Source organism: Carex rostrata, chromosome 8 (assembly GCF_964058835.1).
Source record: "Carex rostrata chromosome 8, lpCarRost1.2, whole genome shotgun sequence".
NCBI classification, from domain to species: Eukaryota; Viridiplantae; Streptophyta; class Magnoliopsida; order Poales; family Cyperaceae; genus Carex; species Carex rostrata.
The window spans coordinates 1560832-1585393 of record NC_135925.1 but is presented as its reverse complement, the minus strand read 5'-3'; the positions used below and the strand labels follow the sequence as shown (position 1 = coordinate 1585393).

Genomic DNA, 24562 nt, shown 5'->3' with positions numbered 1-24562 from the left:
TCAAAGTTCAAAACGTCGATCCAAACTGTTCAAGTTGGTTTCTATATTAAAATGTGCTTGGAGATCAACTTGAACGGTTCGGATCGATGTTTTGAACCTTGAAAATTGAAAAACAAATTGGTAGCACCAAAGCTCAGGAACTACCACTTTGATCTTAGCCAACCTCTATATATATCTATATATATATAGAGAGAGAGAGAGATGAGCTACGCTACTCCATGGAGTAAAACGCGTTTGTACTCCATGCCGTATTTTCATTTTGAAGGTCCAAACGACCGATCCGAACCGTTAGATGTGATCTCCATACTGAAATGTGCTTGGAGACCAAATTTTACATTTTTTGGAATTTTTTTACTATTTATTAAGCAATTTTGAAAATTGTTGTTTTGCTGTGAACAGTAAAAATTTCTGGACCATCGGATCAGCGATTTTCAAAATTGCTTAATAAATAGTAAAAAAATTTCAAAAAATATAAAATTTGGTCTCCAAGCACATTTCAATATGGAGATAATGTTGAGCGGTTTGGATCGGTCGTTTATATTTTCAAAATAAAAATATAGTGCCATGGAGCACCAACGCGTTTTACTCTATGGAGTAGCGTAGCTCATCTCTCTCTCTCTCTATATATATATATAAATCCGTATCTGCACGAATATTCAAATATCAGATATTCACATTTAATTTTTGAATACATATTGGATATTATCCGCTCCGTCGACTTCACCTCTATTTCAAGTGCATTTGAAATTAATTGGAACATAGTTGATGGCATGTTAAAATTAACTTTTTTTTAACTTATGAGAAAATCAATATTATCTTGAATTAAAATCTTCTGAAATTAATTCTTAATTTTTGAAAAAAAAAATGTTAATAGAAAACTACATCTAGTAAAAAAACTAAAATAAAAAGTCGCTGGTTCGGAATCCAATATTCATAGTTTCATACCATAGATGAGAGAAATATTTTCACCTTCATTCTATCCAAAAAAGAAAAAAGGAATTAATGCTTATTTGCAATAAGATCCTCAATTGTAACAAAGAAGTTAAACTTGTTAGCAGATTGGTGGTTGGTTTTGTCCACGTGAAGACAAATTTGACTAATATTTCCCCATTGCAAATTAAGTAAGTGCTCCTTAATTAAATCGGTGGTTAGGAATGATTGTTGTGAGATCTTTGTCGTTACTAATTGCATAATTGGTTTGGATAATGCAACAAAGTTGGCAGAATCAAATATCCCCTTGCAATTTTCAAAGCCCCTACACCCATGTGTTAGTTCTTGCTAGTGCACAAAAAAAAATTAACAATAGACTATCTAGCTAGGTTCGGTGGAATTGGATTTTTCCCACGTTACATCCTTAACTAACCGAAATTTTTATTTATACCATAATAAAAAAATAAAAATCAAAACACTCTGATTTTGGATAATTTTTAAAGCTACCTAAACCGCCAAGTCAATCTTTAGAAATTTTTCTCAGAACCAATTGTGCTACCATCCCATCTCATGTAGATGCTTTATCAATACGTAAATTGAGAGGATCTTTCGAACTTCTTTTACGTAATCATTTCCTTTAATCTTTTTAAATCACCTTTTAACTTCCTTAATCGCTTAATCTCTTCGAACATAATTCCTTAGTAATTAGAATTAAAATTATCTCATTAGATTAGTTTTTTTTGTCCGAAATCTTAAGCCCTGCATAACTCTTAAGACACTTTTATTCTTGAATTAAACCTTCTTAACCTCTACTTATGTATTAGAACAACCGCGCAAACATTAACTCCTTAGTGCGAATTAAAATTTAATTTTACTTGTGTTGTCAAACGGTCCCTGAGAGATGAACTATTGAGTCAAATAATATCCCCTAGCTGGTCCGGTCATGGAACTAATTGAAAGCTTTTTTTAGATGCGTTTCAGTTTTGCATGTTGTAAATAGAGTCAGTAAATGCTTTAATTTGTTCCCCTTTTCTATTCTTTGAACTGAGCATATGTAATTATTACTGAATGGTTTTGGTTTTTGAAGGGCTAAATAGTAATAACTGGCAAGGCATGAAGAAGCAGAGAAGCAGCAATTGGGCCAAGAGCATGATGGCCTGAGAGAGACATGCATGCAGTGGTCTCCCCTTGCACGGGCACAGCCACGTGTGACAGGTATATAAGAGGGGCTAAATGCTAATGGAGAAATAATATTGCACCAGTGTCAGTGCAACACATTTCCTTTACGTAGGTCCCTACTTACATCTTATGAGAGAACTATGTCTCTGTCCCATAAAGCAATTTATCATGTAGGTCATGGAACTATATATGTATGCTGCATAAATTGTTGCGTGAATCATGTAACTTATTTGGCGTTAAATTGAAATTTTGGTTTCATGCAGCATAAAAGTCATAATTAGTTAAAACATTATTATTCTTCTGTGTGAAAACTAATTAGTTGTTTATTACATTAATAGAAACTTAATATTATTAAGTGATCTAATTGGAGCAAAAAAAAAAAAGTTCCGTAATATGTGAGAAATAAATTAATTTACTGAAATTTGAAAGAAGGATCAAAGTTGCAGTCTTAAACTAAAACAATTTTCACTGTACAAGGCCCAATGGGCCAATGGCCCATATTGGAACTGGACTGGATAGTAAAATCCTTCTTAAGCAGGTCATGCTGTTTTAGTTTAATTATAACATCTACAAAAAAAAAATCATGACAATAAGAAAACTTGTTTTATTACAGCTTGATTACTAATGGCTGCTAATGAACAAAAGCCTTGTTCATGATCGGTCCGGACTGAAATTGAAATATATAAAGCCCTGTTCATGATCGGCCCGAAAGGAAAGACTAATTGCTTATGTTCAGCCCGTTCAGTTTTGTTCAAAGCTGAGCTCTGTTTGGAGTTGAGCCCTGTTCAAAACAGGCCCGTTCGGGCTGAACTGTGGACAACCAAACGGGCCCTACTTTGGACAACTTATGGACAGTTGCACTTTTTGGATTGCTGCCTTGGTTTTCAAACTGGACCACTTGTGAATAATATATGGACAATTCATGAAAATTTTGAATCAACTAAATATAGCCGATTTTGAATTATAACTAATTGTGAAACTAAAATTTTGTATCAGCAACTAAAAAATCCACTAATAGAACTGATTAATTGTAGCCTATTTTGAAAGAGGAAAAAACAGTTACATAATTCTACAAAATACAAAGATCAAACAATAGGAAAAACAAAGACCGTCATTAAATTTTCCCACAACACTAAAAATAAAAACATCAATTTACAACTCCAGTCATTAAATTTTCTGAACTCCAAGCATTCAAACATACAAATTTCACAACTTGAAGCATTCCAACATAACCTGTCAAATTTCACAAATAGAAGTATTAATAAGTGAAGAAATAAGTGATTGTATGTCATGCCAGCAAAACTGGCTTTTAATCACTACTAATCTATTGTGATTAACAGAACTAATTTAATTTTCTGTTTAGAAGGAACTATCAGCTCAAGTTAAAGCCTCGGCCCAAAGATCCAATTCATTTCCTTCATTTAAGTCTATAAAGTATAAATTTCCAATTCTTACACATAAGTCCCTATGACAAGAGATATTTCAGTTCTTATCTAGGTGACTTCATAAGTTCCTAGAATTTAGAATTCAGTCCTAGTCAGAACTCAGAGGTACCAGAACCTCATTCAATGCTAGTACCGGTCTGGTACCAGTATTTCTCATCCCAAATAGCAAGCAAGAACTGATACCGGATATTTAAAATCAATTAGGCACAAGCAACAAGGAAAGCAATCAGATTAGGAAGAGAAGGAAAAACAAAAATGATACGTTCAAAAATGAATGCACTAAAATTAATTTATTAACCTTCTAATTTTGACCACTTTACTTTATACTAAATTAATTCGAATGTTTAAAAATTTCACATGTAGATGCATCACACGCAAGGTAGGCAGGTTTCAACGGTTCAAATTCGTCATTTGAAATCGATTTGATGAGTTTTAGAGTTAAGCTTACCAAAACTTTGGTGAGCTTAAGAGCACCCTAGTTCTACTCTTAGCTTAATATCATTGCTTAGTACTAAATTTAGTATCAAACAAACTCTTGATTTAAAAACCCTAGAGACACAATCTAGTTCACTTTTAAATTTTTTTTTGCATTAACAGACCTTTTAGGATCTACAGCTCAAATTTTTATTGAAAATAAAATCATCACAGTTCTTACTGGACCTACAGTTCAAATTTTCTCATAATGCAAACAAGTGTAAGAATATCACAAGTCACAGCTACAACTACAGACTTGTCATTATGTGGCACAAATTACATTATAGTAAATTCCTGTGTCCTCTGAAACATGCACAAACCATCTAACATTAAATCTACTTCAACTTCAATCATAATAAAGTATTAAATTTACATTATAGCATTAACTGACCTTGTCCATATAGCTTTCCATAAAGCTTGATCATGTGCAAAATCTTAGTAACCTATTATTAACACACAATAAACTGGAGATACAGTATGTGTTAATGTTAAGCAATTTCAAGTTCCACTTCACAGAAAATTTCCAAACAGTTTCCATTAAATCTGATCAGAAACAATTTAAAATTCTGAAATAGGAAGCAGATAACGAAAGCAGTAATGCTTACCTTTCTTGCTTGAATTTTTGTGTGGGGAGGTTAATCTCCAATTAAACCTGCTGACTAATAATAAATGGCCTTAGTTCAGTTCTTGATATATTGTTATTGGAAAAATTTGTGTACTGGTAAGATATAGTCAGATTTCTGATCCCTCAAAAAACTGCCATGCTTACAAGAAATAAGTGCTTAAAATAGCTATATACACATTACTAAAGCAACATAACATGCTATCAAACACATTAATCCTAATATAATTTTTAAAAAAATAAAACAAATGCAATGTTCCTAAAACAAAATCTAACTAGCATATAATATTCTAAGGTATTCTAAACTGGCAACAATTGCAAACTAAACCGCAGGATCTCGACCCTCTCGTTTCGGGCTCACCAGGAGTAAGATTTCTATCAACTATACTAATTATTCTGACATGTGATATAATGCTCCAATCGTCGCCGGTATTCCTCTGACACCTCCTCTCCAGCACGGGACAACCTCGAATCCATAACCCCTCCAACCCGGTAAGCCTTCTCAGACTGTCTGGTAGGGATGCCACTGCTGGACTGTCATAAATTGACAAATCTTTCAGAGACTGGATTTCTCCTATTGAATCTGGTAAGGCTGTACCAGAAATGTGTTCTAATCTCAAATGTTCAAGTGAACTAGCATTTGACAACCCTTGTAGTAACGTATCCAGTCCATTATCGCAACAACAAATGGTGAAAGAGTTGCCCGTAAACAATTTACCAGGCTGGGGATGTCGGTTGTCGTGCCCACCATGAATAGTTAATGTTTTTAGATTGGTTAGATGCCGAAGCCACCCCGATACATTTCTTTTATTATTACAAATCTCTAAACTAAAATCACTTACTGAGCTCAACCCCTCTATGTCCATTTCTGTCCATGAGGTTACATTTTGGCAATCCGCAATGCTTATGGATTGCAAACTGGTGATACCAGTCCAGTTTTGTGGCAGTGATTCTAAACTTCTGCAATTGCGGATGTTTAAATTTCGGAGGCAAGTCAGCTGTACGGCATTGAAAGCAAGAGAATTCAGTTGAGGGCAGTCGAAAATCTCCAACGATTGAAGTGTAACAAGTTGTTGCATATCAATTAATGGCAAATGCTCCAGTTGCACGCAGGAACACACAATGAGTTTTCTGAGAGAACTAAAACAAAGTAGAAAGCCATCTGGCAAAAATGCCAAACCTTGTATGTTGTCTATTAGAAGAGATGAGAGTGCCGGGAGATTTGAAGTGTTTGGTAATGACTCTAGCAACGAGGGATTACAGTGAGAGAGGTCTAATTTTTGTAAGCTTTGAACCCATGGGATAGATCTCAATGCACTGCACCTTCCGATTGTTAACATACTTAATTGTGAAAATGGCATCACTTCTAAAATGGGCCACTCTACTAATTTTGGCATGTCAGAGAATGAAAGTTTCTCCAAAGAAGGGAACCCTTTAACAAGTCCAGTGCCATAAAAGTCACCCCTGATTTGCCACACTTCATGCATGCCAATTATCTGGAGATCTTTAAGCGATGCAATACCTCCGAATGATGGTAGATGCTCGCACTTTGTACAGTATGTTAGTTTAACTTCAACTAGGCTTGTAAGTAAAGAATCGGATAACCAAGGAGGGAATTTGAGCCCATTATAACTGTGCAGCTGCAGCCGCTTCAAGTTTTCATGAGGTCTGAGCAAGTTGAGCGCTCTTTCGCTGTCATTGTTTGAAGCTGAATTATTGTGATGGTACCATGTTAACCGCAACGAAACAAGGTTTTGTTTGTTTGATAAGATTGTATGTTCGATTTCTGTATCTTCGGTTTTGAAATTTTCAAGGTGGAATATGAATAGCTCTCCTGAGAGGTTGAGGTCTTTTAACTCTCCCAATGCACAGCTAGTTTTCTTATCGCCAACTGTGAAATCAGTTAGTGTCTGTAGATGTGTTAATCTTGCCACACCAACAGGCATGTCGGTCAAAAATATACATCCCCTGATATCTAAATGTCTCAAGCTCTGTAACTTTGTAAGACTTTCTGGTAATTTCTTGATTTTGGTTTTTGGGAGCTTTAGTACCTGAAGGTTTAGGAGACACCCAATCGACTGGGGCAACAATTCAATCAAACTACATGACAGGTCTAGGTACCTTAAATGAATCAAACAACCAACTGAATCAGGTATAACTTTAATTTGACTGCTACTCAAATCTAACACCCGCAGGCATCTCAGCATAACAAAAATTCTACTGAGAAAACTTTTCTCTATTGGATTACACCTTAATATAAGCAGTGTTCGTAAAGATTTGGCTTTCTTTGTTTCCTCAATCATATCCAAACTGGATGAGCATTCATTAATTAACAGATGATAAGTTGTTTTATTAATGGTATTGCCACTGATATCTTTAGTTGCCGTGTCATGCATTAAATTAACAGATGAGAAGTGTTTTCCGGCAACCCATCGGGCTAGGTCATGCATTAAATCGTGCAACTTGCATTTTCTAACATGCCCGTCATCATCCGTCTTGGCCTCCAAAAAGAAACACCTCCACAATAAATCATTGAAAATTTCATAACCATCCCGTTCATCGAGCAAAAATCCATTAGATGTCCATTGCCAGATTAGGACCTCCCTTTCCATTTCATAGGCTTTTGGAAACAAGGAACAGAAAGCAAAGCATTGCTTTGCCTGTGGGCTTAGGTGATCATAGCTTAATCTAAGTACAGGCATGAGTTCACCGGGTTTAGATTTAAATAACTCCCACATCTCACTTTCCAATATCTCCCTCCAATTAACCACTTCACTTTTAAACCGCAATAGACTCCCTAGAGCCCGTGCAGCTAATGGAATACCTGCGCATTTCTTAACTATCTCTTTGCCAATTGCCACAAAAGGCTCAATTGGTGTTGCGCCATCCTCAAAGGCTCGGCTCTGGAATAATTTCCAAGATATATCATCTGGTAAACGGCTCAATTGTAAATTTTCAGATGACCCCATAACTGAGGAGACTTTTAGGCTACGTGTTGTTATGACAATCTTACTACCTCGGAGACATGACCTTAACAGAACCTTCAAATCATCCCACTTCTTCTGTTCTTCATTCCACACATCATCTAGCACAAGAAAAAACCTCTTCCTACATAGCAACCCTCTAACTTTGTTTTGCAATAGATCCAGTTCGTTGACCTCACATTTCTTACCCGTAGTTAATTCAATTATAGATTTCAAAAGCCGCGACACATCAAAATTATCCGATACACATATCCAAATCTTCAAGTTGAAATAGCTATCCAATTCCGATGTGCTATCCGTATACACCAATTGAACAAGAGTGGTTTTCCCAACCCCTCCTACACCCACTATTGTAATAACAGAAAAATTTTCACTGGTTGCTGCAGCACTTAACAACATCGCAACAATTCTCTTTCTTTCCTCCTCTCTCCCAATAACATCAGCCGATTTAACAAAGGAATGAGTCACCCGCGGTGGCTCATCCATGTTTTGCAACGGTCTCTGCGAGACACCTGATTCGAGTTTAAACTGAGACACCTCCTGAGAAAAAGAGTCCATTTTTTCTCTGAGGTCTTTGATCTTGTGTGCCATCAAACACCTAAACTTTAACTGGTTATTACCAGAAAAGAAATCACGCACCTCTCTACAACAGCCATCATAGGATGCCGTTTTTCTCCTTAACACCTCAAAATTGAACTCATCTAACACATCCTCAGCGTGGCAGGCCACGTCAGTGAGCTTCTCTAACCAGTCTTGAAGCGCACGGTCTTGCAACTGCCTCGTCATCGCATCTTCGAGCACACTCCGGATCCTTGTAAAGACGCTTTCTAGTTTCTCCAACTCAGCTTTGAAGCCAGACAGGAGACTCAATTCTTCACGCAGAAGTGAACTCAACAAATTTAATATGAAACCGTATGTGGTTGATACTGTTGCAGCTACTAGTGCAGTTTTCATTGGCATTGAGGAATCTGAGGTGCTCTTGTTGGCTTGAGGATCAATTTTATCTCTTTCTCTGCTTTTTAAAAAAGAATTTCTTTTAGTTGATTTTCAGGATAAGGGTTAGTACAAGTTCCTTTGAACAGCCAATAATTGGTAGGTGATAGGAACAGGCGAACAGCCAATAATTGGTAGGTGTTGGTTTTTAATTTTAATAATTCTCTGACAGGAATCTCCTACCTACCTTCTGTCAAACCACCAAGCACCGTTGACTTTTGTTATTATTTCTTATGATGCTTAATTTGTTTTTACTTTTTACTATTATTGCTATCGACATCTGATCGGAATGTAAAATAAACTGAAATTATGAAAAAATTCAAAATAGAAAAGGATTTTCTTGGGCGGAAACATTTTCTGAATCTTAAATCTTAGTCTCACTTGAATTATTCTATTCGACCACAGTATCAGTTTCTGAAGCAATTGAATTTCATAAAAACAAATTAGAGTGATTAACATATAGCACAAAATTATATTAACAAAATTCCAGGCAGATAGATTCATCAGCTGAATGTTTAGAAGTAGAAAACAAAGAGAAATAAACACTCTCTTTTTTTTTTCTTTTTTTTTTTTTGAAAACTTGGTAATAGCTACCAAGATTCGTGAGGGGGAATCGAACTCTCGACCTTTGGGTATAACAACTTTAAGACATTTTTCTAGTCAATTGTGCTACCTCTCTTTTCTCGAAATAAACATTCTCGCAATAAGCAATTCTAGGTAAGAGCACCTCCATCAATACAATTGCTACATTGATTAGCAATTGCAACTCCATCAAATTAAAAGTAGCTACTAATTACAAAATAAATGCATTTATAAAAGAGTAGTAATTGCAAAATTTTACTTTTTAAAGAATAGTAACCGCTAATTTTCTAAGATGAAAGCGCTTTTGAAAGCTTTCATACTATGAAAACTTTCAAATTTTGAAAGGGCTCGATATTTTTTAAAATAAAATTGAAACGGCCAACAAAAACTTTGCAATTGCATTTGCAAGCCAAGATGTACCATTACAAAAATCAAGCAATTCTTATTTGGAAATCGCCTCCAATTAAATACAGATAGTCAAATTCTTATTTGATTTAAGCCATGACTTAAGCTACCAAATGAGGTATAAAATATGATGAGTAAGATGTAGTGAGCAACTTAATCCTCCTTAAAATGTAAGTAGCAACAAAACATGTGACCCATGAGTACAGACTTCACTGATCCAAGTAGAACCGAAGCTATACAAGTGCTAACTATTCTCCTCAAGCTTTGATTAGTGAAAAAGCCTCAGCTTGTACTATGCACTTTCCACTTCTCAAAATCAGAAACGGGCAGCATGAATGAACTCGCATTGCGATGCCCGCCACCACCATATTCCTTAGAAGAAAAAAAATTAAGATAAATGTTTGTTTTAATTAGTCACGATCCTAATTGCATACCACCATCGTATTCCTTGGAAAAAAAATATGATAAGTATTCTTTCTAATAAGTCTCAATCCTAACTGCATGACAAGAAATCATGCTGAACTCTTAAAGCGTTGCAATTTGTGCTTACGCATAAGGGAACCAAGAATCTGTTAAAAAAAATGAATCAGTCAAAATATACAATGCCACAAGGAAATTAAAGTCGACATTATGGTTGCGACTTGCGAGGCCAAGAAATGAGGATTATATTTACAATGGGACCGTAATGAAGAAGCAGAGAAGCAGCAATTGGGCCAAGAGCATGATGGCCTGAGAGAGACATGCATGCAGTGGTCTCCCCTTGCACGGGCACAGCCACGTGTGACAGGTATATAAGAGGGGCTAAAATTATTGGAAAAATTTGTGTACTAGTAAAATATAGTCACATTTCTGATCCATCAAAAAACTGCCATGCTTACAAGAAATAAGTGCTTAAAATAGCTATATACACATTACTAAAGCAACATAACATGCTATCAAACACATTAATCCTAACATAATTAAAAAAAAAAAAAAAAACAAATACAACGTTCCTAAAACAAAATCTAACTAACATATAATATTCTAAGGTATTCTAAACTGGCAACAATTGCAAACTAAACTGCAGGATCTCGACCCTCTCGTTTCGGGCTCACCAGGAGTAAGATTTCTATCAACTATACTAACTATTCTGACATGTGATATAATGCTCCAATCGTCGCCGGTATTCCTCTGACACCTCCTCTCCAGCACGGGGCAACCTTGAATCCATAACCCCTCCAACCTGGTAAGCCTTCTCAGACTGTCTGGTATGGATGCCACTGCTGGACTGTCATAAATTGACAAGTCTTTCAGAGATTGGATTTCTCCTATTGAATCTGGTAAGGTTGTACCATAAATGTGTTCTAATTCTCAAATGTTCAAGTGAACTAGCATTTGACAGCCCTTGTAGTAACGTATCCAATCCATTACCGCAACAACAAATGGATAAAGAGTTGCCCATAATCAATTTACCAGGCTGGGGATGTCGATTGTCGTGCCCACCATGAATAGTTAATGTTTGTAGATTGGTTAGATGCCGAAGCCACCCCGATACATTTCTTTTATTATTACAAATTTCTAAACTAAAATCACTTACTGAGCTCAACCCCTCTATGTCCATTTCTGTCCATGAGGTTATATTTCGGCAATCCGCAATGCTTATGGATTGCAAACTGGTGATACCAGTCCAGTTTTGTGGTAGCGATTCTAAACTTCTGCAATTGCGAATGTTTAAATTTCGGAGGCAAGTCAGCTGTACGGCATTGAAAGCTAGAGAATTCAGTTGATGGCAGTCAAAAATCTCCAGCGATTGAAGTGTAACAAGTTGTTGCATATCAATTAATGGCAAATGCTTCAGTTGCTCGCAGGAACACACAATAAGTTTTCTGAGAGAACTAAAACAAAGTAGAAAGCCATCCGGCAAAAATGTCAACCCTTGTATGTTGTCCATTAGAAGAGATGAGAGTACCGGTAGATTTGAAGTGTTTGGTAATGACGCCAGCAATGAGGAACTACAGTGAGAGAGGTCTAATTTTTGTATGTTTTGAACCCATGGGATAGATCTCAATGCACGGCACATTCCGATTGTTAGCATGGTTAATTGTGAGAATGGCATCAGTTCTAAAACGGACCACTCTTCTAATTTAGGCATGTCATAGAATGCGAGTTTCTCCAAAGAAGGGAACCCTTTAACACGTCCAGTGCCGTAAAATTCACCACTGATTTGTCTCACTTCATGCATGCCAATTATCTGGAGATCTTTAAGCGATGCAATACCTCCGAATGATGGCAGATGCTCGCACTTTGTACAGTATGCTAGTTTAACTTCAACTAGGCTTGTAAGTAAAGAATCGGATAACCAAGGAGGGAATTTGAGCCCATTATAACTGTGCAGCTGCAGCCGCTTCAAGTTTTCGTGAGGTCTGAGCAAGTTGAGCGCTCTTTCGCTGTCATTGTTTGAGGTGGAATTACTGCGATGGTGCCATGTTAACCGCAATGAAACAAGGTCTTCTTTGTTTGATAAGATTGCATGTTCAATTTGTGTATCTTCAGTTTTGAAATTTTCAAGGTGCCATATGAATAACTCTCCTGTGAGGTTGAGCTCTTTTAACTCTCCCAATCCACAGCTTGTTTTCTTTACGCCAATTGTGAAATCGGTTAGTGTCTGTAGCTGTGTCAATTTTTTTACACCAACTGGCATGTCGGTCAAAAATATACATCCCCTGATATCTAAATGTCTCAAGCTCTGTAACTTTGTAAGACTTTCTGGTAATTTCTTGATTTTGGTTTTTGGGAGCTTTAGTACCTGAAGGTTTAGGAGATACCCAATCGACTGGGGCAACGATTCAATCGAACTACATGACAGGTCTAGGTACCTTAAATGAATCAAACAACCAACTGAATCAGGTATAACTTTAATTTGACTGCTACTCAAATCTAACACCCGCAGGCATCTCAGCATAGCAAAAATTCTACTGAGAAAACTTTTCTCTATTGGATTACACCTTGATATAAGCAGTGTCCGTAAAGATTTGGCTTTCTTTGTTTTCTTAATCATACCCGACTTGGATGACCATTCATCAATTAACAGATGATAGGTTTTTTTATTAATGGTGTCACCACTGATATCTTTAGTTACCGTGCAGAGGTGTTTTCCGGCAACCCATCGGGCCAGGTCATGCATCAAATCGTGCAACTTGCATTTTCTAACCTGCCCGTCATCATCCATCTTGGCTTCCAAAAAGAAACACCTCCAAAATAAATCATTGAAAATTGCAAAACCATCCCGTTCATCAAGCACAAATCCATTAGATGTCCATTGCCAGATTAGGGTTTCCTTTTCCATTTCATAGGCTTTTGGAAACAAGGAACAGAAAGCAAAGCATTGCTTTGCCTGTGGGCTTAGGTGATCATAGCTTAATTTAAGTACAGGCATGAGTTCACCGGTTTCGGGTTTATATAACTCCCACATCTCACTTTCCAAGACCTTCCTCCAATCAACCACTTCATGTTTAAAAAACAATAGGCTCCCTAGAGCCTGTGCGGCTAATGGAATGCCTGCACATTTCTGAACTATCTTTTTGCCAACTTCTACAAAAGGCTCGCTCGGTGTTACCCCGGACTCAAAGGCTCGTCTCTGGAATAAAACCCAACAGATATTATCTGGTAAAGGACTCAATTGTAAATTTTCTGAGGACCCCATAACTGTGGAGACTTTTAGGCTATGTGTTGTTACGAGGACCTTACTACCTGAGACATTAGACCTTAACAGAATCTTTAATTTCTCCCACTTCTCCGGTTCTTCATTCCACACATCATCTAGCACAAGCAAAAACCTCTTCCCATGTAGCACCTCTCTAACTTTTCTTTGCAATTGATCCAGTTCATCGACCTCACAGTTCTTACCCGTCGTTTGTAGGATTATAGATTTCAAAAGCCGTGACACAACAAAATTATCCGATACACATATCCAAATTTTCAAATTGAAATATCTATCCAATTCTGATGTGATGTCGGTATACACCAATTGAGCAAGAGTGGTTTTCCCAAGCCCTCCTACACCCACTATTGCAATAACAGAAAAATCACTGGTTGCTACAGCACTTAACAACATCACAACAATTCTCTTTCTTTCCTCATCTCTCCCGATAACATCAGCCGATTCAACAAAGGAATGAGTCACCCGCTCATCCATGTTTTCTAATGGTCTCTGCAAGGCACCTGGTTTGAGTTTAAACTGAGATACCTCCTTAGAAAATGAGTCCATTTTTTCTCTGAGGTCTTTGATCTTGTGTGCCATTAAAAGCCTAAACTTTAACTGGTTATTACCAGAAAAGAAATCACGCACCTCTCTACAACGGCCATCACGGGATGCCGTTTTTCTCCTTAACACCTCAAAATTGAACTCTTCTAACACATCCTCGGCATGGTAGGCAATGTTAGTGAGCTTCTCTAACCAGTCTTGAAGAGCACGGTCCTGCAACTGCCTCGTCATCGCATCCTCGAGGACACTCTGGATCCTTGTAAAGACGCTTTCTAGTTTCTCCAACTCAGCTTTGAAGCCATAGAGGAGACCTAATTCTTCACGCAGCAGTGAACCCAACAAATTTAATATGAAACCGTATGTGGTTACCAGTGCACTTTGCATTGGCATTGAGGATCAATTTCTTCTCTGCTTTTGGAACAAGAAATCTTTTGTTGTTTTTCTGTTGATTTTCGGGATAAGGGTTAGTACAAGTTCCTTTGAACAAGCAGGATTAGCGACTAAGTTTTGTATATTACTAGAGTGGCATCTAAGTTTTGTATATTACTAAAGTGGCATCTACTAAAGTAGATGATAGGAACAGCCAATAATTGGTAGGATCCGTAGAATTCGTATCCCCTCAGGCCTTGTGATGCTTAATTTGTTATTACTTTTTACTATTATTGCTATCGACATCTGATCGGAATGTAAAATAAACTGAATTTATGAAAAAACTTGAGACGGAAAAGGATTTTCTTGGGCGGAAACATTTTCTGAATCTTAAATCTTATAGAGTGATAAACATATAAGCACCAAATTATATTCACAAAATTCCAGGCAGATAGATTCTTCAACTGAATATTTATAAGTAAGAAAGCAAAGAGAAAAAAAACATTCTCACAGTAAGCAATTCTAGGTAAGATGTAACATTACAAAATCAAGCAATTCTTATTTGGAAGCCTCTTCCAATTAAATACAGATAGTCAAATACAACTTCCACTTGTTATGGCATTGGGAAAATCTCTGCTGTAATAATGATCAGACTTTTTGTCTTGTTACAAAAGAATCACTACAACCGACTCCGGGCCATGTTATGGTCGTCGAGTAAGGGGTGGAGTAACTCCTTACTCCACACTTGAGCTGTCAAATCAGTAAAATAGGAGTAAGGTACTCCACCTCGCCAGGCGATTTAACTTAATCCAAACTTACTCAGATGCAGGACCCACTGTCATAGACAAATATTTATTTACCAACATCTTAAGCTGACAAACGAGGTATAAAATATGATGAGTAAGATGTAGTAAGCAACTTAATCCTCCTTAAATGTAAGTAGCAACAAAACATGTGACCCATGAGTACAGACTTCACTAATCCAAGTAGAACCGAAGCTATACAAGTGCTAACTATTCTCCTCAAGCTTTGATTAGTGAAAAAGCCTCAGCTTGTACTATGCACTTTCCACTTCTCAAAATCAGAAACGGGCAGCATGAATGAACTCGCATTGCGATGCCCGCCACCACCATATTCCTTAGAAAAAAAATTAAGATAAATGTTTGTTTTAATTAGTCACGATCCTAATTGCATACCACCATCGTATTCCTCGGAAAAAATTATGATAAGAATTCTTTCTAATAAGTCACAATCCTAATTGCATGACAAGAAATCATGCTTAACTCTTAAAGCGTTGTAATTTGTGCTTACGCATAAGGGAACCAAGAATCTGAAAAAAAAATGACTCAATCAAAATATACAATTCCACAAGGAAATTAAAATCGACATTATGGTTGCGACTTGCGAGGCCAAGAAATGAGGATTATATTTACAATGGGACCGTAATGATCAAATTAGAATATGTAAAAATATTCTATTAGAGTAAGTTCCTTTTTCTTTTTCATTTTCTGTTTTGTTTGAGAAATAAAATTGTTCAAGAGAGACATGTTTGTAGAGAGAGATGAACCTGGGAAATAGGAGTAGTGTCTTCTGAATCTAAACTCCTAAGACTTATCTTAAGAAATTCGTCGTTCTTGAGCTCTGGAACCTTGTATACCACGGCCCCAATCCCCCTGAAATTTCAAGATCAACACCTCCTGAATAACACGACTTGCATATGATTATCAACAGAAAACTAGGAACAAAAAACAGTATGAAAATTAAGAGAAGGAAACAACAAATGAGGACACTAATGACCTTAGATTTTGACTTCGGCTCTTTTCGGCTAGTTGATTTCCAAGCTCGCTCCTCAGATTTGAAATGGAATCAGCATCAACAGCCTGAAGATTATTAATTAAAAATAAGAAACTAAATTCCATAAAGAAAAAATTAGTTGAATTTGACATTGTAAAATTGTATTTACCAGGCAATGTCCAAACTGCCCAGAGCCTAGTGAAATTTCATAGGACTTGTCAAGGCATTCATTTATTAAGTTCTGTTTATGTGCCAAAGAATCTTGTCCAAGAGAAATCACCTGATCGGGATCTAGCTCCAATAACTGCCAAATAGAGCATTAATCAACTTTGGAAAAAAAAAACCCAATAACAAATAATAATGAACCAATAAAATGAAGAAGTGAGGAACATTTTACCTGATTAAATAATAACGGGTTGATATTAACATTGAACTCCAAATTCATATCTTTTAAGCCGCTACTGAAGGCCTTGCTATGCAGAAGTTTCCACCTCCAAAGATCACCGTCTTCTATAAACTTGAAAAGTTTTTCTACTTTTTCGAGCTTGCTATCCGGTACAAACTTTATGTCAGATGTTGGTGCCCTCAATAATTTATCTCTAAAGAAGTCGAATGCAATTGTGGCACCACTTCTATTCATATCTATGATTTTTGTTACATTCTTTCCTGTTGCAGCATCATCCGATAACGCTTCTAGTGCAGTCTTATGGTGATCTAAGATGGTCACACTGAGAATGCACCAAAACACAGAATTAGAAACCCTTTGAGATTTAAGGAAAGTTGAAATAGATAGAGAGAGGCAGAGAGATGGAGCAAAGATACCTATCAATTTTGGAAGACAGGTCATTGATAAAACCTGGGGGCCCCGAAAAATCAAGGAGGTAAGCCTCGCTTATTTCATCTAAAGGGAGAGAATTACATCTAATACAATAATTAGAAAGAGCACAAGAATTTAGTAATAAGCAATTTGATAGTCACCCATAACTATGTAAAAGAGAGGTGGATGAGCAAAGGAGTACCTAATTGGATCATAGACAGTGTTAGGGAAGAAAAGAGCAGGGGAGGAGATGGCGGAGAAGTAAAGGTGCGCCGCCAGCGCCGCAAATGCTCCGTCGGGGCAGGGGTAATGATAAAGAACAGCTGGTTTCTTAATGATTTCCATGGAAGAGCAAGCGGTGGTGAATAGATGGCGGCGAGCGACAGCCGCGAGAGAATGCGAAGGAGGCGATTTTATAGGAGACTTGAGAAGGGATGATGGATTAAGGCGGCGCAACTGCCGGAAGAGCAAGTGCTTACCAGTACAAGACATCAATTTTCATTTTCTGCACTAGACTCTTCTCTCCTAAGTTCGGACTGATTATCTGCGTAGATTCTGTGTTATGAATTTAGCCCAGCCCAGCCCAGCCCAGCCCAGCCCAGCCCAGAACAGACTTACGGGCCAGTTTGTCGGAAGGGAACTCTGACTGCCGGAGTCCGAAGGGAATTCGTATCACCTGTATGCTGTATCAAAGCAGCGTTTGAGTTCAAATCCAATCCGTTTGGTTGGAGTAAGAATAGGCTATTTTTAGAATAAGATTATTCGGAATAGTTTGTTCTTTGTTTGAATGGAGTTGAATAGTTAGAATAGTGAATTTAACTCTTTTGTCTTTTTAGAATAGTCTATTCTTACAAAAAATTGAATTTAATTATTCTAATAAGACAAATAACAAAAGAGATATTCTAACTATTCTTACTTTGCAATCAAACATACTCTAAAAGAGGAAACCGAACCTCCCGCATCTGTGGATAGGAAATTCTTGTCCACAGATAGCAAGTGATCTGGTTTCCTAAAAAAGACTTTGTATATTAAAGATGTGAATCAGGTTTGATTCAAATTCTAATTGAATGTTCTAGAATTAAACTCAAATAGTGTGTTGATGTGTTTCTTTTTTTATTAAATGCTTCATGGAAGCTACCAAGTGTGAAATAGTACGTTAATGTTAACGCAGAGGATGCAGACTCGTTTCGCTATGACTCTGTCAAGCGCCAGACACAATTCTAAACCTGATGACGTCTTTATTTGATGGAGTACCAAATATAGTTTATTTTAATTAATGATTTGAAATGCAATTTGTTCATGCATATGAAATATCACTGCATATTACATATTAAATATGCGAATTTTAAAATAAAATGTTGTTGAACTTTAAATAATTTGAGAATATGTCTATAGAATTTACCATATTAATTCTTTAAAAATTAGGTGAAAATAATACCTTAAAATCTTTCTTTTTTTTTGAAATTCACTAATAATGGACAGTTATTTTCGTAAAATAAAATTCATGATAAAATTATACATAATGAAATCCTAAAAACCCGAAAGAGGTGAATTTTATATGGAATTAAAAGTTCTAGAGATAATTATGGGTGCAGAGAATGGGATATCCTCAACATAAATCCTAATCAATTCCTAAGTGTTCATGATGATGCCAAATTATATAACGAAAATCACTATTTTTAAGTACGAAAAATGACAAAAAAAAACGTATGCAAAGTAGCCATTTTTCGAATTATTTACCACAAATATGATTTTAGGCCATTTTGGCTGTTTATAGAAAGTTGCGTACTTAGGCCGAAAACGGAGCAAAAATGTCATATTTAGGCTATTTCTGAAGATGGCGTCATAATAGGGCATCACATGGAGCATGCAGCACCTCACACGAAGTGCACGACATGCAAAATGGTGAAAAACACAGAAAATTCGCTAAGGAGTCGTACAGCTAAAGCCGAGTCCACATGCGACTACGCGAAGAGGCCGCACGAGTCCACAGATTTAGTCGATGGACTGTTTTGATTGGATTAAATCTCAGCCGTTGACGCGAATTTTTGAGCAGGATCCTCTAGAAGAATGCACCTACTTGACCTCTGAGTTTAGCGAGATATTTTTGGCAGAATCTACACATCACGGGTGGGCCCCGTGATCTCCCCCATCTCTACACCCCTTTAGGAATACTATAAATACCCGTCTTATAATATGATTTAGTGTGCGTGTTTAATTGTGTTAAGTCCATAAATTAGATTAGATTAGAGAATAAATTCTAGAGAAGAGAAAAGGCACCAATCAAAGCTACGAAGGCGTCATCTAAGGAGGCAAGAGTTCTTCAATCTTCAAGGGTTATGGTTTATGACTTTCTTATTTTATTCCTTTTATTTTGCCATGGCTTTGAGAAGCTAATCCTCTTATCTCTAGGCTATGGTTATATCGAATTTTTTATTATGCTTTAGTATAATTTATATTTTGTTTATGTTGATTTGAGATTTCTTTATGCTTTGAATTGCTATTTATCGTACCCTTGCATACATAGTTCTATCTATTATATGTCAAATCCATCCACATACCAATAGATGTAAAGTCTTTGTATCTTGGTGTGAATAGGATTACATGTAAGTGCTTCGAACACTTCGGCCAACAAGGCTTGGCAGTGGTTCAAAGACTAGGGTTAGAACCCAGTGGGCTTTCTTGGCAGGATATTGTAAATTGTATATTCAATTTATATTAAAAATTACTTAGAAATAAGTAGGGTCTTTGGGATATTAATTTGGGATAGGATAGGATATGATCAATTGTGTTGGTGTGAGGAAGACAATGGCATATTTTTTTTGTTGACGGTGAAATACCGTCAACAAATATATTAATACTAAAAAGGGAGGTTTAATTACAGCCCTTAGATGCAAAAGATGCACCGTTTGGGTAAAGCCGATCAAAAGATCGAAAAACCTTTTAAATCGCATGACGTAGAAACCTTAGGCATCTGCGGGTAGTGACAGTATAGTATGCGGGGTTTCTTTATGGGACAATCTATATTGTATGTGGCAATAACAGCGCCGTATGCGGGTAGAGAGACGTCGGAATTATACTTTGCTTAATTTAGAAGGAGATAACCTAAACCCTAGAGGCTCTTTATATCTGCTTACTTTTGTGATTTAATAATAATTAGCGCCACCGCCTCAAAACTATTATAAACCCGAGAACCTAGACTACTACACGGTAGGATCATGCACTTGTGATCTGAACAAAAGTAGAATTAGAGTATAAATGGTATATTATATATATATTGAAAGCTAGTAGTACCAATTTGATCCATCAGTTCACATATACATCTGCGTGGACGGTGACACATATAGTACAATGTATCCGCATGACCGCATATATGAGACTGCATGACATTTTGAATGCGATAGCAGACCGCATATGCATATTCGCTGCATATATAGTCCATGCAATGCATTTAAAAACACTGATTTTGATGATTTGTTGAAGCATGATGTTGTATTGCGCAATTTAATTTTGAATACTTTATTAAGAATTTTTTTATGTTTTATATAGTCATGTCTTTCGTGTATCATTCGTATTGTATATTTTTATTTTCCTTTTTTAATTCAAACAATCAATATGAACTTTTGATTATCTCTATAATATAGAAAGGGGAGGTAACATAATTGGTTAGAAAAATGTCATAGAGTTGTTGTACTCAAAGGTCGAGAGTTCAATTTCTCCTCACGATTAAAAAAAAATAAAAATAAAATGTGAATGGATACTAAATTTTATATTATTTGAATGTTTTTTACTATTTATTTAGATAGATATAATTTTTTTTATGATCCAGAATTTGTTAAAAACATTGATTTTCTAAGGAATGCTGGGCGTTTTCCCTACTTTCGAAAATTTAGAAAAATGATTATTCTTGTTAGCTTTGCCGTGTTTCTATCATCTTTATTCGCCTTTGTTATTAGTTATTGTTATAATCATTTTTGCTAATCTAATTTTTAATTGATCTTTTCGATGATCAAATAACAAATTCACTAGCAAAATTTTCGCTATAAAATGATAATAATTATCGCATGTTATTGTTAATTGATTTTATTTAATTTTTATTAATATTTATTAATAAAATAAAAGTAACTGTATTTTTTGAAAAAAATCAGATTAACCGTATTAAATATTAAATATTTTAAAAAGAAAATATGATTTCTTGTAACTATTTTTAAGATACAACTTATCATTCATTTAAGCTCACATAGTCACATTCCTACAATATTTTAATAGATATTAGTTTCCATAAATTAATTTGTAGATATTTGATATTCCTACAATACATTAATTATGCCACAACCGAACACATCCTTATATTTTAGGCTTAAGCAGTTAAGCTGCTATAAAGAAAACTTGTTCGAGAATAGTTTTTTGAAGGCATTTTAAGCTACGCAAAATTTATATTTTAAGAAATTGAGCAAACTTCATAAACATGATAAAAATGGACTAAAAACATGATATTAAACATTGTAAACAATATACTTACCAAGCTTTAAACTTTGTACTGGAAACCAGAGAGCTCTGACCTCTGAGTGCGCGCCGAACAGATTCGTGGAAAAATTCCAGATTTTTTTTTTAAATAGAATTACATTGAAATAATTTAATAGAACAAGCTCAGACTGTTGGAATTTTCGAAAACTAGCCTCCACCAATCCCTAGGATCGGTGGAGCAAAAAAAACACATCCTACACCGATCCCTAGGATCAGTGCAGCCCATTTATCACTCCACCATTCTCTTGCCGCAGAATGTCACAGAAAATCAGAAAATCAAAACAAAATAGCCCTCCACCGATCCTGTGGATCGGTGTAGTTTTTTTTTTTTTTTTTAACAGAAATTTCTAATTTTTTTTTTGTATTAAAATATTAGAAATGTTGAATATATTTCTTTGAAAATAGATGGAATACAATATAATTTGATTTATTAGAAATACTGCAACAAATAACCCGGATTAATATTTTTCAGGCAGGATTTTTCGCAGCTGTAAGAAAAATTAATATATTTATTTATGTGTTATTGGAAAAAAATAAAAATGCTTAGATTCTGAGTTATTGATCCCGGTTCAAAAGTCACTTCTAGGTAATCTAGAAAATATTGTCATCCATCTAGTACATTTAATTAATAAAAAGTTGTATCTATTTTTGAAAAAAAACAAAAATTTTAATTTATTTAATGATTGTTTTTCAAAAAGAATTCTCAAAATAGATACAACTTTTTATTAATTAAATGTACTAGATGGATCACAATATTTTTTAGATTACCTAGAAGTGACTTTTGAACCGGGATCAATAACTCAGAATCTAAGCATTTTTATTTTTTTCCAATAACACATAAAGAAATATATTAATTTTTCTTACAGCCGCGAAAAATATTGATCCGGGTTATTTGTTGCAATATTTCTAATAAATCAAATTATATTGTATTCCATCTATTTTCAAAGAAATATATTCAACATTTCTAATATTTTAATACAAAAAAAAATTAGAAATTTCTGTTAAAAAAAAAAAAAAAAACTACACCGATCCACAGGATCGGTGGAGGGCTATTTTGTTTTGATTTTTTGATTTTCTGTGACATTCTGCGGCAAGAGAATGGTGGAGTGATAAATGGGCTGCACTGATCCTAGGGATCGGTGTAGGATGTGTTTTTTTTGCTAGGATCGGTGGATGCTAGTTTTCGAAAATTCCAACAGTCTGGGCTTGTTCTATTAAATTATTTCCATGTAATTCTATTTTAAAAAAAAAAATCAAAACTCCAAGGACCCAGCTGTCCAAACTTTACCCGAATTCGCATCCTCTGAGATATCTCATATTTTGCGTGACCTTTTGGAAAATCTCAACCGTTGTAATACGTTCTGCGGGAATCTCAAAGCTAAATAATACTGACGCCCCCTACTCACCCCCGAATAGGAACCGGACACGTCGGTCACGCAAAATATAAGATATCTCAGAGGATACGCACTCACTTTACCCTTGTTTCTGAGAATCACGTGCAGTCCTTCCACGTCATCGATCCGCGACATAGCACACCGATAAATCGACACCGTTGTTTACAACAACAATCCAACCGTCACAGACACTCGATCCACGAATCCACTCCGACCCGAAATTAAAAACTTCAAAACCCCAAAAAATTTCGCAATTCTCCGTCTCCGCGCCATTTCCCCCAAATCCAAGAATCTTTTCCTTTATAAACCCCGACCTCTTCGAACTCCCAATTCATCTCGTCCTTCAATTTCTTCCTCTCTCACCTCAAATCTATTCAAACTATTACCAATCAATCATGTCTGGCCGTGGCAAGGGAGGTAAGGGTCTTGGAAAGGGAGGTGCCAAGCGTCACAGGAAGGTTCTTAGGGATAACATCCAGGGAATCACCAAGCCAGCGATCCGCCGTCTGGCTCGCCGTGGTGGCGTAAAGCGTATCTCCGGTCTCATCTATGAGGAGACACGTGGCGTCCTCAAGATCTTTCTCGAGAATGTGATTCGTGATGCTGTTACATACACAGAGCACGCCCGACGTAAGACTGTCACTGCCATGGACGTGGTGTACGCGCTGAAGCGCCAAGGTCGTACTCTCTACGGTTTCGGAGGCTGAGCAGGGTTGTTTAGCTGTTAGGAAATATAGTTGTGTTAGGATTTCAACGTGGCTTATTTTGTGGTTGCATTGTTAAAAAAATGTTATTGTGTGCGTGTATGACTATGATCTGGATCTATGCTATTAAATGAAATAGATGGTATAATATCATTTGACCAATTGTTCTTCGAGGTGTGTTTTATTTGATGTTTTTGACTGACCGATGACTTTATTTTCTTGGAATCTGTTGACTCACTCTCAGTGTTGCAATCTGGTGTGTTATGTGTTGAAAGCTAGTTTATTTTTTGTGATGATTTGGGATCTGAATTGTTCAATTAGATTCAATTTGGTTTGAGGTGGAATGTATGAAATTATTTTAATGTTCTTCTCAAAATAAATCGAACAGTTTAGATCTAAACTTAAATTTGGAGTTATTTTAGGCGATATGAATTTGTGATGGCTCCTCGCGTCCAAGTGCAAGTTCAATTCATATCACATTTAAATAATTCAAATTTTGAATTATATTTGAACTATAGTGCATTTCATTTTGAAACGAATGGATTCAGAATTATATGATCGGATTGTTTGGATCTGAACTCAAAATTTGAGTTTAATTGGATCCTGCCTGTTTGATTGCAAACCATCCTATCATACTACGAACCAATTCGTTTGGAGATAAAAATGTACGGCCCTTCTAATATTCTTGGCCAATCCGGTCAGAATCTTGCAATTCTCTGATTCGGAAGGAACAAAAATCTCTGAACAAGTCTGCGGAACTTGTATGCAGATTTTTGTTCGACAATGGAAGTTTAAATTAATTAGATAATTTTATCCCTTCAAAAGTTACTTAAAATCATCATCATAGCAGCGTAGATTTTATTTTGCTGCCAGCTATGGGCTATGGCCTATGGCATTGAAAAAGCCTATTAATAAATAAATATTCAATCATAACAAGTGGCATTCAAAACAGTGTTCGATGGTCCCGTTTATTGTTCCCGCTTTTTATGAATAAAATAAGATAAAGATGTTTATTAGCGTTATAAAAAAAAAGAATCATGATTTCTAAAGAATGCATTGAACACCGCATAATTTGTTAATTTTATGGTCCGGAGAAAATC

The 24562-nt window shown here is 36.0% G+C and overlaps 3 protein-coding genes across 3 annotated transcripts; 1 reads left to right on the top strand and 2 right to left on the bottom strand.

The window, feature by feature from the left end:
* Positions 1–3126: 3126 nt before the first annotated feature.
* Positions 3127–14302, bottom strand: LOC144557968 (uncharacterized). The gene is made up of 6 exons (XM_078306645.1): positions 10893–14302; positions 10288–10415; positions 9915–9986; positions 4634–8681; positions 4420–4492; positions 3127–3342 (listed from the first exon to the last, which is right to left on the bottom strand). The coding sequence occupies exons 1-4, from the start codon at positions 14245–14247 to the stop codon at positions 4941–4943; spliced, it is 7296 nt and encodes a 2431-aa protein (XP_078162771.1). The 5' UTR covers positions 14248–14302; the 3' UTR covers positions 3127–3342; positions 4420–4492; positions 4634–4940.
* A 419-nt stretch (positions 14303–14721) lies between these two features.
* Positions 14722–17342, bottom strand: LOC144558120 (DHHA1 domain protein). The gene is made up of 7 exons (XM_078306854.1): positions 17040–17342; positions 16843–16941; positions 16418–16748; positions 16190–16324; positions 16024–16106; positions 15794–15899; positions 14722–15363 (listed from the first exon to the last, which is right to left on the bottom strand). Exons 1-7 carry the CDS (start codon positions 17327–17329, stop codon positions 15274–15276), a joined length of 1134 nt encoding a protein of 377 aa, XP_078162980.1. The 5' UTR covers positions 17330–17342; the 3' UTR covers positions 14722–15273.
* Positions 17343–22984: 5642 nt separating this feature from the next.
* Positions 22985–23629, top strand: LOC144558498 (histone H4). Its single transcript, XM_078307334.1, has one exon. It carries the CDS (start codon positions 23154–23156, stop codon positions 23463–23465), a length of 312 nt encoding a protein of 103 aa, XP_078163460.1. The 5' UTR covers positions 22985–23153; the 3' UTR covers positions 23466–23629.
* Positions 23630–24562: the final 933 nt, after the last annotated feature.

What these genes read in the sequence shown, in the direction of transcription:
- LOC144558120 (XM_078306854.1), bottom strand. Translation starts at nt 17,329, where the DNA reads ATGTCTTGTACTGGTAAGCACTTGCTCTTCCGGCAGTTGCGCCGCCTT. An exon ending in ACTGTCTATGATCCAATTAG is followed by an intron (nt 16,942 to 17,039) that starts GTACTCCTTTGC and finishes TTATTGTATTAG; the next exon opens with ATGTAATTCTCTCCCTTTAG. An exon ending in ACACTACTCCTATTTCCCAG is followed by an intron (nt 15,364 to 15,793) that starts GTTCATCTCTCT and finishes TTTTTTTCTAAG; the next exon opens with GAATATGGTGGTGGCGGGCA.
- LOC144558498 (XM_078307334.1), top strand. Translation starts at nt 23,154, where the DNA reads ATGTCTGGCCGTGGCAAGGGAGGTAAGGGTCTTGGAAAGGGAGGTGCC.
- LOC144557968 (XM_078306645.1), bottom strand. Translation starts at nt 14,247, where the DNA reads ATGCCAATGCAAAGTGCACTGGTAACCACATACGGTTTCATATTAAAT. An exon ending in AATCTCTGAAAGACTTGTCA is followed by an intron (nt 10,416 to 10,892) that starts ATTTATGACAGT and finishes CAATAATTTTAG; the next exon opens with CCCCTCTTATATACCTGTCA. An exon ending in TTCTTCATTACGGTCCCATT is followed by an intron (nt 9,987 to 10,287) that starts GTAAATATAATC and finishes TTTTCTTCTAAG; the next exon opens with GAATATGGTGGTGGCGGGCA.